Source organism: Microcebus murinus, chromosome 2 (assembly GCF_040939455.1).
Source record: "Microcebus murinus isolate Inina chromosome 2, M.murinus_Inina_mat1.0, whole genome shotgun sequence".
In the NCBI taxonomy this organism is placed as follows: Eukaryota; Metazoa; Chordata; class Mammalia; order Primates; family Cheirogaleidae; genus Microcebus; species Microcebus murinus.
The window spans coordinates 88,913,277-88,926,081 of NC_134105.1; the positions used below are offsets into that span (position 1 = coordinate 88,913,277).

Here is a 12,805-nt window from a genome sequence, read left to right on the forward strand (position 1 = left end):
GATGATTACATCTCAGTTGGCCTTTTCCTATTGTGTTAGTGTGAGCCCTGGTGGACAGGAGGGCAGGAGTCTTTCTGACAAGGCACCCCTGCCTGAGTTTACTACAAAGGCTTGTCAAGGTCATCTGCTTATCAAGGTCATCTTGTCCATCCCCCTGTTTGCAGCTACCTCTGCATGTGACCTGGTTCAATTAAACAGGGCTTGTTCCCTTCATTCTTAATGGTTTGCAGGAAGCAGCATCTTAAGCCTCATACCAAAAATTTCTCCCTAAATGTAATTCTAAATCCTTCCACACTCAGATTCCACCCTCGCAGAGAGGTCGAGGAGGGATCAGATATAAGTGGCAGCTTATAGAATGTGCATTGTAGTTTTGGACAGTCTGGAAATTCCTGCATCAACCACTCTGTGACCCTGAAGCTTGGACAGAAGACCGCATCTGCCAACCCATGTGATTCCTACCAGATGCCATTCTAGGGCCATTGGTTCCTGTCTGGCAAAGAACTCAGCCTGGTGTTAACATCTGCCTTTGCCCAGCCAAGGGGCCAGAGGGTCCCAGGGCTGAAATCAATGCCTGGCACCCACGCTTAGTCAGTACCCAGAGGCTAGGGGCTCATTTCCATTTCCTCACAGCCATCCAGACTGGAGGGTCCTCCTCCTTCTCAACTGGGCTACCAGCAGGCAGGGAGGGAGCCCAGGGTCACCTCACATGCCTCTCACACCCTGCTTCCTGGCCTCAGGGCTTTCACTGCAGATGCACCACTCCCAACAGAGACTGGCATCCGACGGGCAGCTGCCATCCTGCCAGGAAGCTGGTGTGCAGAGCTTGGGCTCCGGGTCTGGCCCTCAGCCTCGCATCGCCTGGCACCTGCCCACGGCCTCCCAGGCCTCTTTTGAGCACCTTGTGTCCAGGCAAATGTCAGCAGTTACTGAATCTGAGGCCCAGGGTTGTGCTGTGTGGGAGGACACAAGTGTGTTCAGGGGGTCACAAGGAGGCGGTATTTTGGAGAGGCCAAAGGAGAGGCAGGGCTGACAGCTGGTTCTCTCAACTCTCTCTAGTTCTCTCCAGGGCAAAGGCTCTAATGCCATTCTTGCCAGCTCCTGGCACTCTCAAGTCTTGTCCCAGATACTCTATATTCCCCACCTTACCATGAGCCCTGTTCCTTCCCAGACACTTAATCCTTAATCAGGTTCCTTGTCAGTGAAAGTAATGGGGTGGCTTGTCATGAGTCCTAGGAGCATGTAGTATTGGATAGATGTGATGTTTAAAAGGTATCAGTCCAGTGTGATAGTCTTGTAGCTGAGGAGGCACTGCAAGACAGAAGTTCACATTGGTGACCCCCGGGATGGCCGTCAGCTAGGATTTCAGGCTCCTGGTCCGCAGCTAGTTATTTGGGTTTCAATACCGAGAATGACTCAATGGAAGTAGTTCTGATAGTCTACTGTGGAGCCTAAGGCAGCCCCTGATCGGGCCCAAGTTTTTTCCATTGGTTGATATGGTCCATGCTGCTCCTCGGAACATCCAATCAGCTGTTGGTTGGATTTAAATGTTCTCCCTCTTGCTTTTGGCTCCAGCCTCTTCTAAAGGCTGGCTGCATGTTGTTAGTGCTACCAGCTGGAAGAGTAGGAAGTCACATACCAAAACCCTAACCCTAGCCCAACATGCCACCTGCCGATCCTTGGGGTTAACTAAGCCCACGTTAAATCCAAGTTTACTGGCTCCCTTGTTCAGCTGCAATCCAGTGTCTCTTCCCCTGATAAAGGTCTATCTCATGGGTAGTTTAGTCTCCCCAGGTCCAGTCTTGATCTGTCCCCAGATTTCTTCCCCCTTTTCCCTCTGGCTCTTCATTTTGGTCTCAGTATTTCTCAGTATTCTTGGGGCAAAGGTCATGCAGCTTGTGACATTTCCTCTTCCTGGGCAGGAGCCTGCCTTTCCTCAACTGACAGAAGGGGTCTTGTGGGCCAGAATCTTACTCACCTGTCCTCTGGTGCCCCACCTGCCAAGTCTGATGCTAGTTTGAGCACTACCTCTTGTTCATGGTAGGTCTTTGGAGCAGAGGCAACTCCCAGGGTCTCATGCACACGCCCAGCACCCATGTGGTGTGTAAGGAATGTCTGTGGAATGCAATCGTGTATGCATGGATGAGACCCTGGGCCCTGGGGATCTCAGCCTGCCCCTTGTCACCAGTGCTCACCAATGGCCCCTTCCTCGAGGAGAGGTCTTGCTGAATCCCAGTCCCTGAGGGTTTATAATGTCACTACTCTAACATTCAGAATACATTTAGTATGTTTAAACGTATGTCACAGTACTACAGCTACAGGCTGAAGCAGAGTATTTATTTTTCACCTGAAATCACATGTCCCAGAGTGCACATGGGCCCAGGAGACACCCCTGTGTTGGTCATGGTTGAAGCACCCACCCGAGATGATGGGCCACCAGCCACACTTGGGCAGCGTTGCCTTCAGGGCACACCAGGCAAGGCACAGAGAGGGGAAGGAACACGGTCTTGGCAGTGTAGCATTGGGTGGGGCCTGGTGTTCCCGTGGCCCTGGCGAAGCTCAGAGACAGTGTGGGAAAGAAAGCCCTCTGCTAGTCCCAGCTTAGGGTGTCAGGACGTGTGTGTGTGTAAGAGAGAGTGAGCAGTAGCTGTGGGCCGCTCCTGGGGCCGCCTGGGCCTGTCACTGCAGGGCAGTGGAGAGTGCTCCAGAAGGGACTCTTATGTGAAGGCGATGGCCCTGCCTGTTTCCTCGCTGCCTCACCCCTCACTCCTGCGCTGCCTCCACTACCCGAGTCCCACACACTGCCACACAGGCTTGCGGGCTGGGCCCTCAGCCACGGAGTCCCTTCCCAGGGGCAGCTCCTGGTCACCCTCCAAGTCCACCCCAGCTCCCTCCCTGGTGAAGCCCTGAGGTCAGGCCGCCTCCTGTTAGAGTCAGGAGTTCCTTTGCCTCCACAGTGAAGTTCATGCACGGTGCTGAAATGGCAGTTTGTGTCCCTCCCACAGGGACATGTCTCACTAGCCTCTGTTCCTGCCTCAGTACCCGGCACAGCACCCAGCTCAGGTGGGCACTGATGTCTGCCTGGAGCATGACAACCATCAGGAGGGTCGGGCAGGGGACAACTGGCAGTCTGCAGGAGGAGGGGCTGCCCCAGGGTCCAGTCCTGTGTGCCAGGCCCCAGGCCTGCTTGGTTGGCATCAGCTGCTGCAGCTGGCCGGGGAGGCCACCAGTGACATCTAGTGGTCACAGCGGGCTGCAGCCCCACGTTTTCCAGAAGGTGTGAGTCCTGTGGCAGCTCTGGGGTCCAGCTTCTAAGCCGCCCACAGCCAGTGTCTGACTTCTCCAGGACCCTAGGACGGCAGCATAGGCCAGGACATAGGTTGTCTAGTGCAGGGACCGGAGCCTGTCAGATGCTGGGCTACCCACTGTCAGCAAGGGCAGGGCTGGACTGTCCCTGGCACCACCTGGGCTCCTGGGCCCCTAGGAGATCTGCTGCCCTCCTCTTGCTCCAGCCCCTCAGCCCTGCAGGCCCCAAGCTTGGGCTCGCCAGCCTCAGCTTCAGCCTCAGCCTTAGCCTCAGCTCCCAAGACCTGCGGAGGGTGAGATTTAGGGTCCCCATTGGAGCAGCCACAGACCCATTTTGGTGCAGCTGCTGAGATAGCCAGTGCCAGCCGGTGGACGAGGGGCAGGGAGGGGCCTCGGTTACTTACCAAACTCCTACTGTGTGCCAGGCACTGTGGAGGGCAGCCCAGGGTCAGGGGCCACCTAGACAGCCACCTATCCTATCCTGAGCTAGGCCTGACAGGGGACAGAGCAGGCTGAGAGACCCCCTCCTCAGAGGGACAAGGGGTTCCCTGGAAACAGCAGCAGGTGGTGGCACAGGCTGAGTGAGGTCTCCAGCAGCACGGGGCTGGGGGGCCTGAGGGCAGCCCTTGCCCCTGGGCTGTGTCTGGGGACCTGCCAGTCTCCTCGAGGCCCCTGCAGAGTGCAGGCACACTGTGAGTGCTCAAGACACATGGTGGAATGGTGGGCTGCGTGGGGTGGGGGTGCAGGGTGTGCCGGGGACCACAGCTTCAGGCTCTCAACCCCTCTGTCCACGAACAGCTTCCAGACTCCAGGAGCTGTTCCAGCCTGCGAGGAGAGGAGAACAGGGACGGTTCTTAGAAGGGGGGCCTGCAGAGGTGTCGCCTGTACTTGGTTTGCATTAACTGCCCCTTCCCACTCCTGCTTCCCCCTTCCCTTCCTTTCCACCCTCTCCCCAGCTCTGTCCCACTGTCCTGCCCCTTTTCTTTTGTCCCCTTTCCTGTCTACCCTCTGCAGTCCTCCCTTTCCGAGCCCTTCCTGTGCTCAGCATTCTTACTCTGCCGCTGTTTCTCTGTCTCGCTCCCTTCTCTCTGTCTCTCCCAGGTTCTGCCCCACCCCTGGCACCTCCCCTGGAGGGCCAGCCTGACGTCATTAAAGTGCAATAATCTGATCACTCGAGGGGGGAGTGAGGGGGCCAGAGGTCATAACCTACCTTCTCCTGCAGCCCCTGGCAATGGTCGCAGACTCCCCACCACCTGGAGCCCCTCAGCTGCCAGCACACGTCTCTGCCACCTGTCCTCCCCTTGCCTGGCCAGCTCTGCGGAGGAGCTCTGCCTGCCCACCTGTGCAAGCAGCGGGGCCCACCCGGCCTGTGAGATTCCCACTTTGGGCACAGGTCTAGGCACACTGGGATCTTCCCTGACAGTTGGGGATGGCAGTAGGAGCTCCCGTTTCCATTTATAAACTCAATCCGTACGTCTGGATGTCTTTATGGGTCAGACACTGTGCTAGGACTTGGGGGTATGGCCTGCTCTTTTGGCCCACACAGCACCTGTGCAAGGGAGGCCAGGCAGTGGTCGCACTCCCATGAGACAGAGAGGGGGACGAGACTCCAGGACCAGGCTTGCTGAAGGCAGGCCCCAGGCCGGCAGCCGGGCACTTGGACTTTATCCTGCGGAGTTCACACGTTTGCTGTGCCAACGCCCAGTCAGCCTGTGTTCAGGGGTATTGCCAAGGGCTTCAGGAGCCTGGATGTTCACCGACCTGTCCCAAAGCATCCTCCCAGCCTCACCCATTTTCCCCGCCAGACATTGTGCTTGTTTCCTAGCGACACAAATTGCACTTGTAGTTATTTTCAAGAGGGGTCTGAGCCCACTACTGTCCAGCACTCTGCATTTGTTCCTTTCCCCCAAGTCACCAAACCCACTCATTCCCGATAATCTTCCCCCAATTATGGCAATTATTGTCTGATTGCATGCTCTGATTACACAATTACATTTTCTCGTGCTAATTGCATAATTAAGACAAGCAATTACATGGGAAAACATAAAATTTCCAGGCTCCAAATGTGGTTTTGAGGGTCCATCAAGGTGCCGCCACTGTCTCTCTTGGGGAGAGCAATGGGGACTTCCCGAACAGGCGCAGGGGGTGGGTAGTAACCATGTCTCCCAGCTTCTCAGGATACCACTGATCTGAGGCTTCTGTCCTCATGGCCCATGGGACACTGGACTCTCTAGATCAGGTAGCCTGATTTGGACCCAGCAGTGTGGCCCTCAAAGCCATTGTCACAGGGGCACCTGCTTACAGATGGCCACTGGCCTCAGAGAGACAGAGCCTGAGCTGTGGCTGTCATGTGAGTCTAGAAGCCCAGGCCTTCTCCAGCGTCTGCCAGTGTCCTGGGGAAGGCTGGGTAGATGGGTGTGAGGAGGAGAGGCAGGAGGGGGAGCTAATTCTCATGTTCTCCATGCTCAGAACTCTGGCTCCTGCTGCTTTTCTTAAAAGCCTGTAGCCTGGGAGAAAGTTAGCAGGCCACTGTCTTCCCCAGCTCATCCTCATTCTGTCTCCCGCCCCAGAAGATGACTACAAATTCAGCCGTCCAGGAAGCCTTCCTGCATTAGCTCTGCTCGTGGCATCTCCCACAGTGTGACCTCCATCCTGTCCATCCCACGGTTTGTCCACCACACGGTCCTCCCCTTTGAAGGCTGGGAGCTCCCAGATGGCCGAGGAGAAACCTCACCCATCCCTCTGCCGCCTCTGCAGGTGCCCTGCCGTTGTGGAGCCCATGGCCCCCTTCACTGTATGCACAGGTACATTTGCAAATTCTGTCTATTTCAAATGCACCAGGGGACTTGGCTATTTAAAGAAATACTACAGAAGATCCTTTGGCAAAGACTGGAATCACTTTCAGATTTATTTTTTATGTAATTTTGTATTTCATCTCTCTAGAGGAGGAGGTGGGGGTGAGAGACAGGCTGCAGGCGGGTTTATGTCTTTCCAGAGCCTGCTGTACTGGGCCCACCCTGCCTGCTCCTGCCTGGCTCAGCATGTCTCAATTTTGCCTTCTTCATTCCACAAGCATGTATTCAAGGCCTTGCCGGGCTCCGTGTGCTGGTGGTGTGGGGTGCAAAGGCAGAGCAGGCCCAGCCCCTGCCTCTGGGAGTCGGGGAGGGAGGCACAGACGGGTGCTCGGTGCACGCACACAAGTGTGTTCAAGGGGGGTAACTGGGTGCACGGAGGGAGGTGGGATTACCTCCGCCCAGGCCTGGGGGAAGCAAACCTGAGTTTTGAAGGATGAATTGGAAGAGTTCAAACAGGACAAGCAAGTGTGGAAAAGGCAGGTGGGTGTGGCGGGGGTGGAGGATAGAAATGGGAGGGAGGGGAGGCTGGCATGGCAAGCAGGGCCGGGCCATAGTGGCCTGGGCTGCCAGGCCAAAGGAGGCCAGTTTTGATTCCAAAAGCAAAGGGGATTAAGCTGGATGCTGTTACTCGGAGGAAGGGAGTCAACCTTACTTTTATTTTAGGAAGATGCCTTTGGCTGTGGCATGAATGTACCCAAGGGGGTAGGGTTGGATGGAGGGGACAAATGACGATGAATTCAGAGCCATGGGCTGGAGAGAGGTGAGAGCCTGAACCGGGTGGGCAGTGGGGATCAGGGCGGGGAGATTGCTGAGATGTTTCCAGGAAGAAGGGAGATAGCAAGAGGGCTCATTGTAGGGGAGAGGAGAGGACGATGAGGTGGGGCAGGGGCAGCAGGTCAGGGAACTCCTGACTTGTGAGCTCTAGTTTCTCTATGGACTAGAATTCGGGTCACCTGCCAAGAGTGAGAACACGGGGGTGGCATGAGGGCTGGCTGAGCTTGTAGCATCTGTGGGTGTTTTCTTCAGCTGCCCTTGGCTGCCACAGGCAGAGGACAGGGGCGGAGCTCGGAGCGACCTGGGGGTCGGCGTCAGGGCCAGGTGCTGTGAAGGGACAAGTGTCGCAAGTCCGTTGGCAACAGTGTCGTGCCACCGTAGAGTCCAGGCTGACGCAGCAGGGAAGGTCAGAGGGAGGCGGGGAGAGCGAGTGCGGTGGGAGCACAGAGAGCTGGCGCGAGTTAGGGGTTCCCTGGCAAAATCCGCCCTCCAGCCGAGGGACATCAGCCAGGCCTTCTCCAAGCCTGCCCGCTTCTAAAATGAGACGACACCTTCCCCACGGGCTTAAATGTGCCGACATATATAAAGGCTATCTAAAGGGCTTGACCCAGGAGGCCTTCAAAAGTTCAACAGAAGTTGCTGACACAGAGGAGGCCCAGTAAGTGTCCCTTTCCTGTTGGCCTTTGAGCCAGGGGTGCCTGCTCAGTACCTGGCCCACAAAGAAGGCACTGAGCAGGTGTGTGTTTTGGGAGGCAACAGGAGGGAACACCAAAGACTCAAGGGGTGCTGCCTCCTTGCCGTAGGGTAAGCCGGGCCTCCACTTTCTGCTCTGGTGGACGGAGATCAAGACAGCGCCTGCCTTGCGTTGGGCGAATTCTGTAAGGCAGTGCCTGAGAGGCAGAGCTGTTGTGGGCCCCGCCCTGTCCCCTCAGTGCTCATGTTCCTTATGGCCCGATGGCTTCTTGCTTTTCTCCGGTCACAAAAGCATGCTCTGCACACCCATGGACCAAAGGCGCGAGGGAGGTAGCACTCCCATTCACCAAAGACGGGCAAGATTGGAAAGAATCGGCCTGGTGCAGGCCAGGTGGATCCCTTACAGCCCCCTGTACTCCCAGAGGACGAGCACCAGTGGCCGTGGCAGCCTGCTCATTAGTGCAGATTGTGGCTCCCTCCCTTCCTTGTCCCACTTCCTCCGACCCCTCCCAGTGCCTCCTGGGATCACCTCCCAACTAAATTCTTGTGCTCAAATCCATCTCAGGGTCTGCTTCTGGGAAACCCAATCCAAGAGGGCTTCTAAAGTGCTGGACAGACAGAAGACACTTGATAAATGTTAGCTGGCTCACTCGTCTGCAAGCTTCCCTAAGGAAGAAGGTATCCGTTTGGACGCGATTGGCTCCCCAGCTCCAGGCGCTGCAGGGAGGGTCCTGATACAGGTGTGTTGAATGAAACAACAGACATGCTCCTTCTGCCCCCATCCTTTCCAGCCCTCCCTTTCCCCGGCCCACTCTCCTTTCTCCCAGTCCTACGTTTTCTTTCCTGGCCCTCCTTTTTTTCTCTTCTCCTCTCATGGAGAAAGGATGCGCTGTGTCCAAAATGCCCCTCTGCCATCCCTAAAGTTCCGCTCTGGAAATGAGCCTCCTGCAGCATTGTGACATCACTGTGCATTAGCCAATGGCGGTGCAGCTGGGCTGAGCCCTTGGCCTCCTGGGCCCGCTGGCCTCTACTGTTAGGAGAAGGCAACTTCTCCTGCAGGACCCCTTAATCTTCAGGGCAGCTCCCAGAGCATGGAGCCTTCCTGATTCCACTCTTAGCCCAATGTTCCTCACAGTCAAGCTGCTCTTGGGCCGGAGATGCAGCGTGAAGGTGTCGGGACAAGAGAGCATAGCCACATTGAAGAAGCTGGTGTCTGAGCGGCTGCAGGTGCCCGAGGAACAGCAGCACCTGCTCTTCCGAGGCCAGCTGCTGGCCGATGACAAGCGCCTCTCGGACTACTGCATCGGGCCCAATGCTTCCATCAATGTCATCATGCGACCCTTGAAGAATATGGCACTAAAGGAGGCCCACCAGCCCCAGCCCCAGCCCCAGCCCCAGCCCCAGCCCCTGTGGCACCAGCTGGATCGGGTCCTGGCTAAACACTTTAAGCCACAGGATGCCAAGGCAGTGCTGCAGCTGCTGAGGCAGGAGCACAAGGACCGCCTGCAGAGGATAAGCCTGGAGGACCTGGAGCAGCTGGCGCAGTACCTCTTGGCGGAGGAGCAGTGCACGGGGCCGGCAGGAGAGAGGGAGCCAGAGGCTGTGGCCTCAGAGCCCCCACGGCATGGAGGAGGAGGAGGCAGCAGTGGTAGTAGCTGATCAGTAAACTGCAGTCCTACTCATTTGCATGCTAAAATTCTCCCGGCCTCATCCTTACGGCCTCAGCCTTCTGTGTTTCCTGGTGACTTTCCCCACCACTTCCTGCTGCTGCAGATGCATGCACACCCCTTTTTTGAAACTTCAAAGCAGCTGGAAGGTTTTTGGACCCCTCTATTCCCTCTTAGGTCTGAGGTCCCCCCTCCAGAATGCAGAGTGATCGCACGCCTATCACCCTCTCCTAGAAGGGTTCTGATCACTGAGGGCAGCCCTGAAGGCCACATGCCCCTTCTGGGCTGGGCAGCTTTTCCCAACTATGCTCAGCAACTCCCCAGGCTGTCACAGTGCCCCTGGCCCAGGGCCTCCATGGCTCTAGACCAGGTGTCCTCAAACTACGGCCCGTGGGCCACATGCGGGCCGCCTAGCACATTTATCTGGCCCTCTGGGTGTTTTTGCTGCCACTGCCTGTCCTGCTTAACAGCCAACTCATCCCGGGCCCACAATGCACACTTTCCAACAGTCTGAGGGACAGTGAACTGGCCTCCTGTTTAAAAAGTTTGAGGACCCCTGCTCTAGACAGACCCTCTTTTTCCTGTGGAACAGAAAGAGTGTGAGTTCACTTCCCTCCATCCTCAGACTATGGCACCTGCCCCCAGACCCCTAACAGCCACGAGACAAAGAATGTCAGGTAGCTGCCCCTTGCCCCTGGGTGAGGCTGCCCCTGCTTTCTGCCTGCTTGTGCCCCCACAGCTTAAGGGACAGGGACTGCAGAGGTAGGAGTAGGAGGAGAGCACCTACTGGGTGCCAGGCCTGGAGCTCTCAGGGAGGTAGACACAGACCAAGATTAGCAGGAAACTGAGCCTCAGGTGGAAAGAGTTTTGCAAAGTCACACACTCACGGTCGCCAGCATAGATAGAGCCACACCCCACCATCCCTAGTCTGATCGATCAGTGGGTGTCGCTGAGCTCCCACTACTTCCCCAGCGCTGCCCCAAGGCTCCCAGGGGGAAATAGGGTCTCCAGCAGGCAGGATCCTCACCCTCCCAGCGCTTGAGAATGGATGGAGAGGCAAGTGCAACTGTGAAAAGCAAAGCACAATGTAAAACTCGAGTATGGCCTGTGTGACCGAATGCCCAGGTGCCTGGCAGGGCCCCAGGTTCAGCACGGAGGTCCTTTTCTCTGTCCTTGGTGTCAGACAGTGGTCCTCGCAGAGGGCCGAGGCGTCCCCAGGGCTCAGTGTGGGCCGGCTGTGCCCAGCACCCGCAGGTCATGGGTGGGGGAGCCCAGGCCTGCGCCTTCATTCCTGTCCAATCCTGCGCCTGCTCCTGGCCCTTCATCCTCAGCAGGGGGGCCTCTTGACAGCTCTGTGAGTATGTTTGTGCTGGGGCCGTGCCATTTGCCAAGGGAGACAAGCCTATTATCTTTACATTAGAGGAACTAATAGCCCATTTCCCAGGAAATCTGTGGGTGATAAAAATAAGTGGGCCGTTTTATTCCTTTTGCTGAGAGAAGCTGGCATGAAGGACAGGGGAAGCCTTTGTTTTCTCTCTAGTCAGGGGGAGTGTCAGGGCTGGCCTGATCGAGCCAGGGGAGGCAGCCACTCCGCTGTGTCTGTCCCCAGCCCTGCAGGGGAGGATATCTCCCGTCCCAAGCGGGAAGAAGGAAAGTTGGTCTGCCCTTCTATGCCTCCCACTACTGACTGCCCCCTTCCCAGGGGGTCTTCTGCCCGGTCCCTCCCCCCAAAAGCTGAGCACAGAGCTTGCATCTGCTTGTTACCTCTTCCAGGGGTAGTTTTAGTCAATGCTGTGTTTCTCATTGCGGGGTGACAGGCTTTGTCCCCTAATGCAGCGGTCCCCAATCTTTTTGGCACCAGGTGCCAGTTTCACAGAAGACAATTTTTTCATGGGGGAGAAGGAGGGGGAACTCAGGCGGTGATGAGAGTGATGGGGAGCTGGCTCCGGCCACCCCCACCCCTTTCTTAAGTTTCATGGAAGATAATTTTTCCATGACGGTGGAACCCTGCAGCCCAATCCCTAACAGGCCACAGACCAGTACTGGTCTGAGGCCTGGGGGTTGGGGACCACAGCCCTAATAGATGAATTTATAGTTATCAGGGAACAGCAAGTAAGGGTATCTTACAAGGTCAGCCCCTAATACTCCAGCAGTGGGTTAGAATCCTGTTCTGTGTGGGAAATCCTAGCTCTTGGACCACCTGCTATGGGGATCCTTCACTGTGCCCAGTTGTGCCTTATTTTAAACTTAAACGTGAGCCAGCAAACCAGCTGAAAGCCCCCTGTTCCCTTTTCTGCTTCCCCGCGTGGGGGACAGTGGGAATGGGGAAGGCGCTTTTTCTAAACTGCAGCCTCGGGCAGGTGAGCTCTTCCCCTTAGCTCCCCACAGCACCTCTCCCAGCCGAGAAAGGATACACAGGTCCCTACTGGTAACAACTGTGCTCAACTGGGAGGCATCTCAGGACAGCCACTGCACCCAGGCAGCCAGCATTGTGTTTCCATCCTCGGAGAATATCTGACTTCTCATCCTAGCTTCCTTCTGTATCACCTGCAGGCCAGCGCCCGCCCGTGCCCTGGGCCCTGGCAGGTAGTCTTTCTGATGGAAACAGGCACAGCATCCTGGCCCGTGTGCTATTGCATCAGTCCTCTCCTCTTCAATAATAAACATGTATGGGCCTCTGTCTTAGTCTGCCCATGCTGCTATAACAAATACTTTAGATTGGATCATTTATAAAGTGCAGAAATTTATTATTCACAGTTCTGAAGGCTGAGAAGTCCAAAGTCAAGGTGCCATCAGATTTGGTGTCTGGTGAGAACCTATTTTTCATGGATGATGCCTCCTACATGTCCTCACATGGAAGAAAGGCAAGCATGCTTCCTTCAATCTCTTTTATAACTAATCCCATTCATAAAGGCAAACCCTCATGACTTAATCATTTCCCCAAAGACCCCTACCTCTTAATACTATCACATTGGGGATTAAGTTTCAAAATATGAATTTTGGGGCACACCAACATTCAGACCACAGCAGCCTCCTGCCACGTGCCAGGCTTTGTGCTGGGAAGTTAGGTTGGAAGATGAGGAGTCCCGTCCCCTGGACAGACAGTCGTGTGCCTCCTGCTGTCCCTTGCAGCATGGTGCAGCAGAGGGGCTTGGGGAAACCCCTGGCACCCCACCTTGGCCTGTGATTGAGAGGTGGTGGTGTGTTTGTAGGTAGTAATATTGCTTTTAACCCTAGTCCTGAATGATGGAGCAGGGAATAGTCCATCAGAATGAAAAGTCTGGCTGGTGTGGAAGAAGCCTACAATGTTCCAGGGGCCCAGAGACCCTGGGTGCCTGATTCTAGAAGCAAGCCCCAGTCCTCTGCTCTCCTTCTACCACCCCTTATTCTCCTCCCTCAGCCTCTTGCTCAGGATTAAGTGAGATCATAGTTATCATGTAAGTTTTCCAGTTGTTTAATTTTGATTTTAATTTTTTTTAATTTTTTGTTTTTTAGAGACAAGGTCTCACTCTG

At 55.7% G+C, this 12,805-nt stretch overlaps 1 protein-coding gene across 1 annotated transcript; it reads left to right on the forward strand.

Annotated features, from left to right (window-relative positions):
- Positions 1-8,599: 8,599 nt before the first annotated feature.
- On the forward strand, positions 8,600-9,321 carry UBL4B (ubiquitin like 4B). Its single transcript, XM_012751551.2, has one exon. It carries the CDS (start codon positions 8,748-8,750, stop codon positions 9,282-9,284), a length of 537 nt encoding a protein of 178 aa, XP_012607005.2. The 5' UTR covers positions 8,600-8,747; the 3' UTR covers positions 9,285-9,321.
- Positions 9,322-12,805: the final 3,484 nt, after the last annotated feature.

What these genes read in the sequence shown, in the direction of transcription:
- UBL4B (XM_012751551.2), top strand. Translation starts at nt 8,748, where the DNA reads ATGTTCCTCACAGTCAAGCTGCTCTTGGGCCGGAGATGCAGCGTGAAG.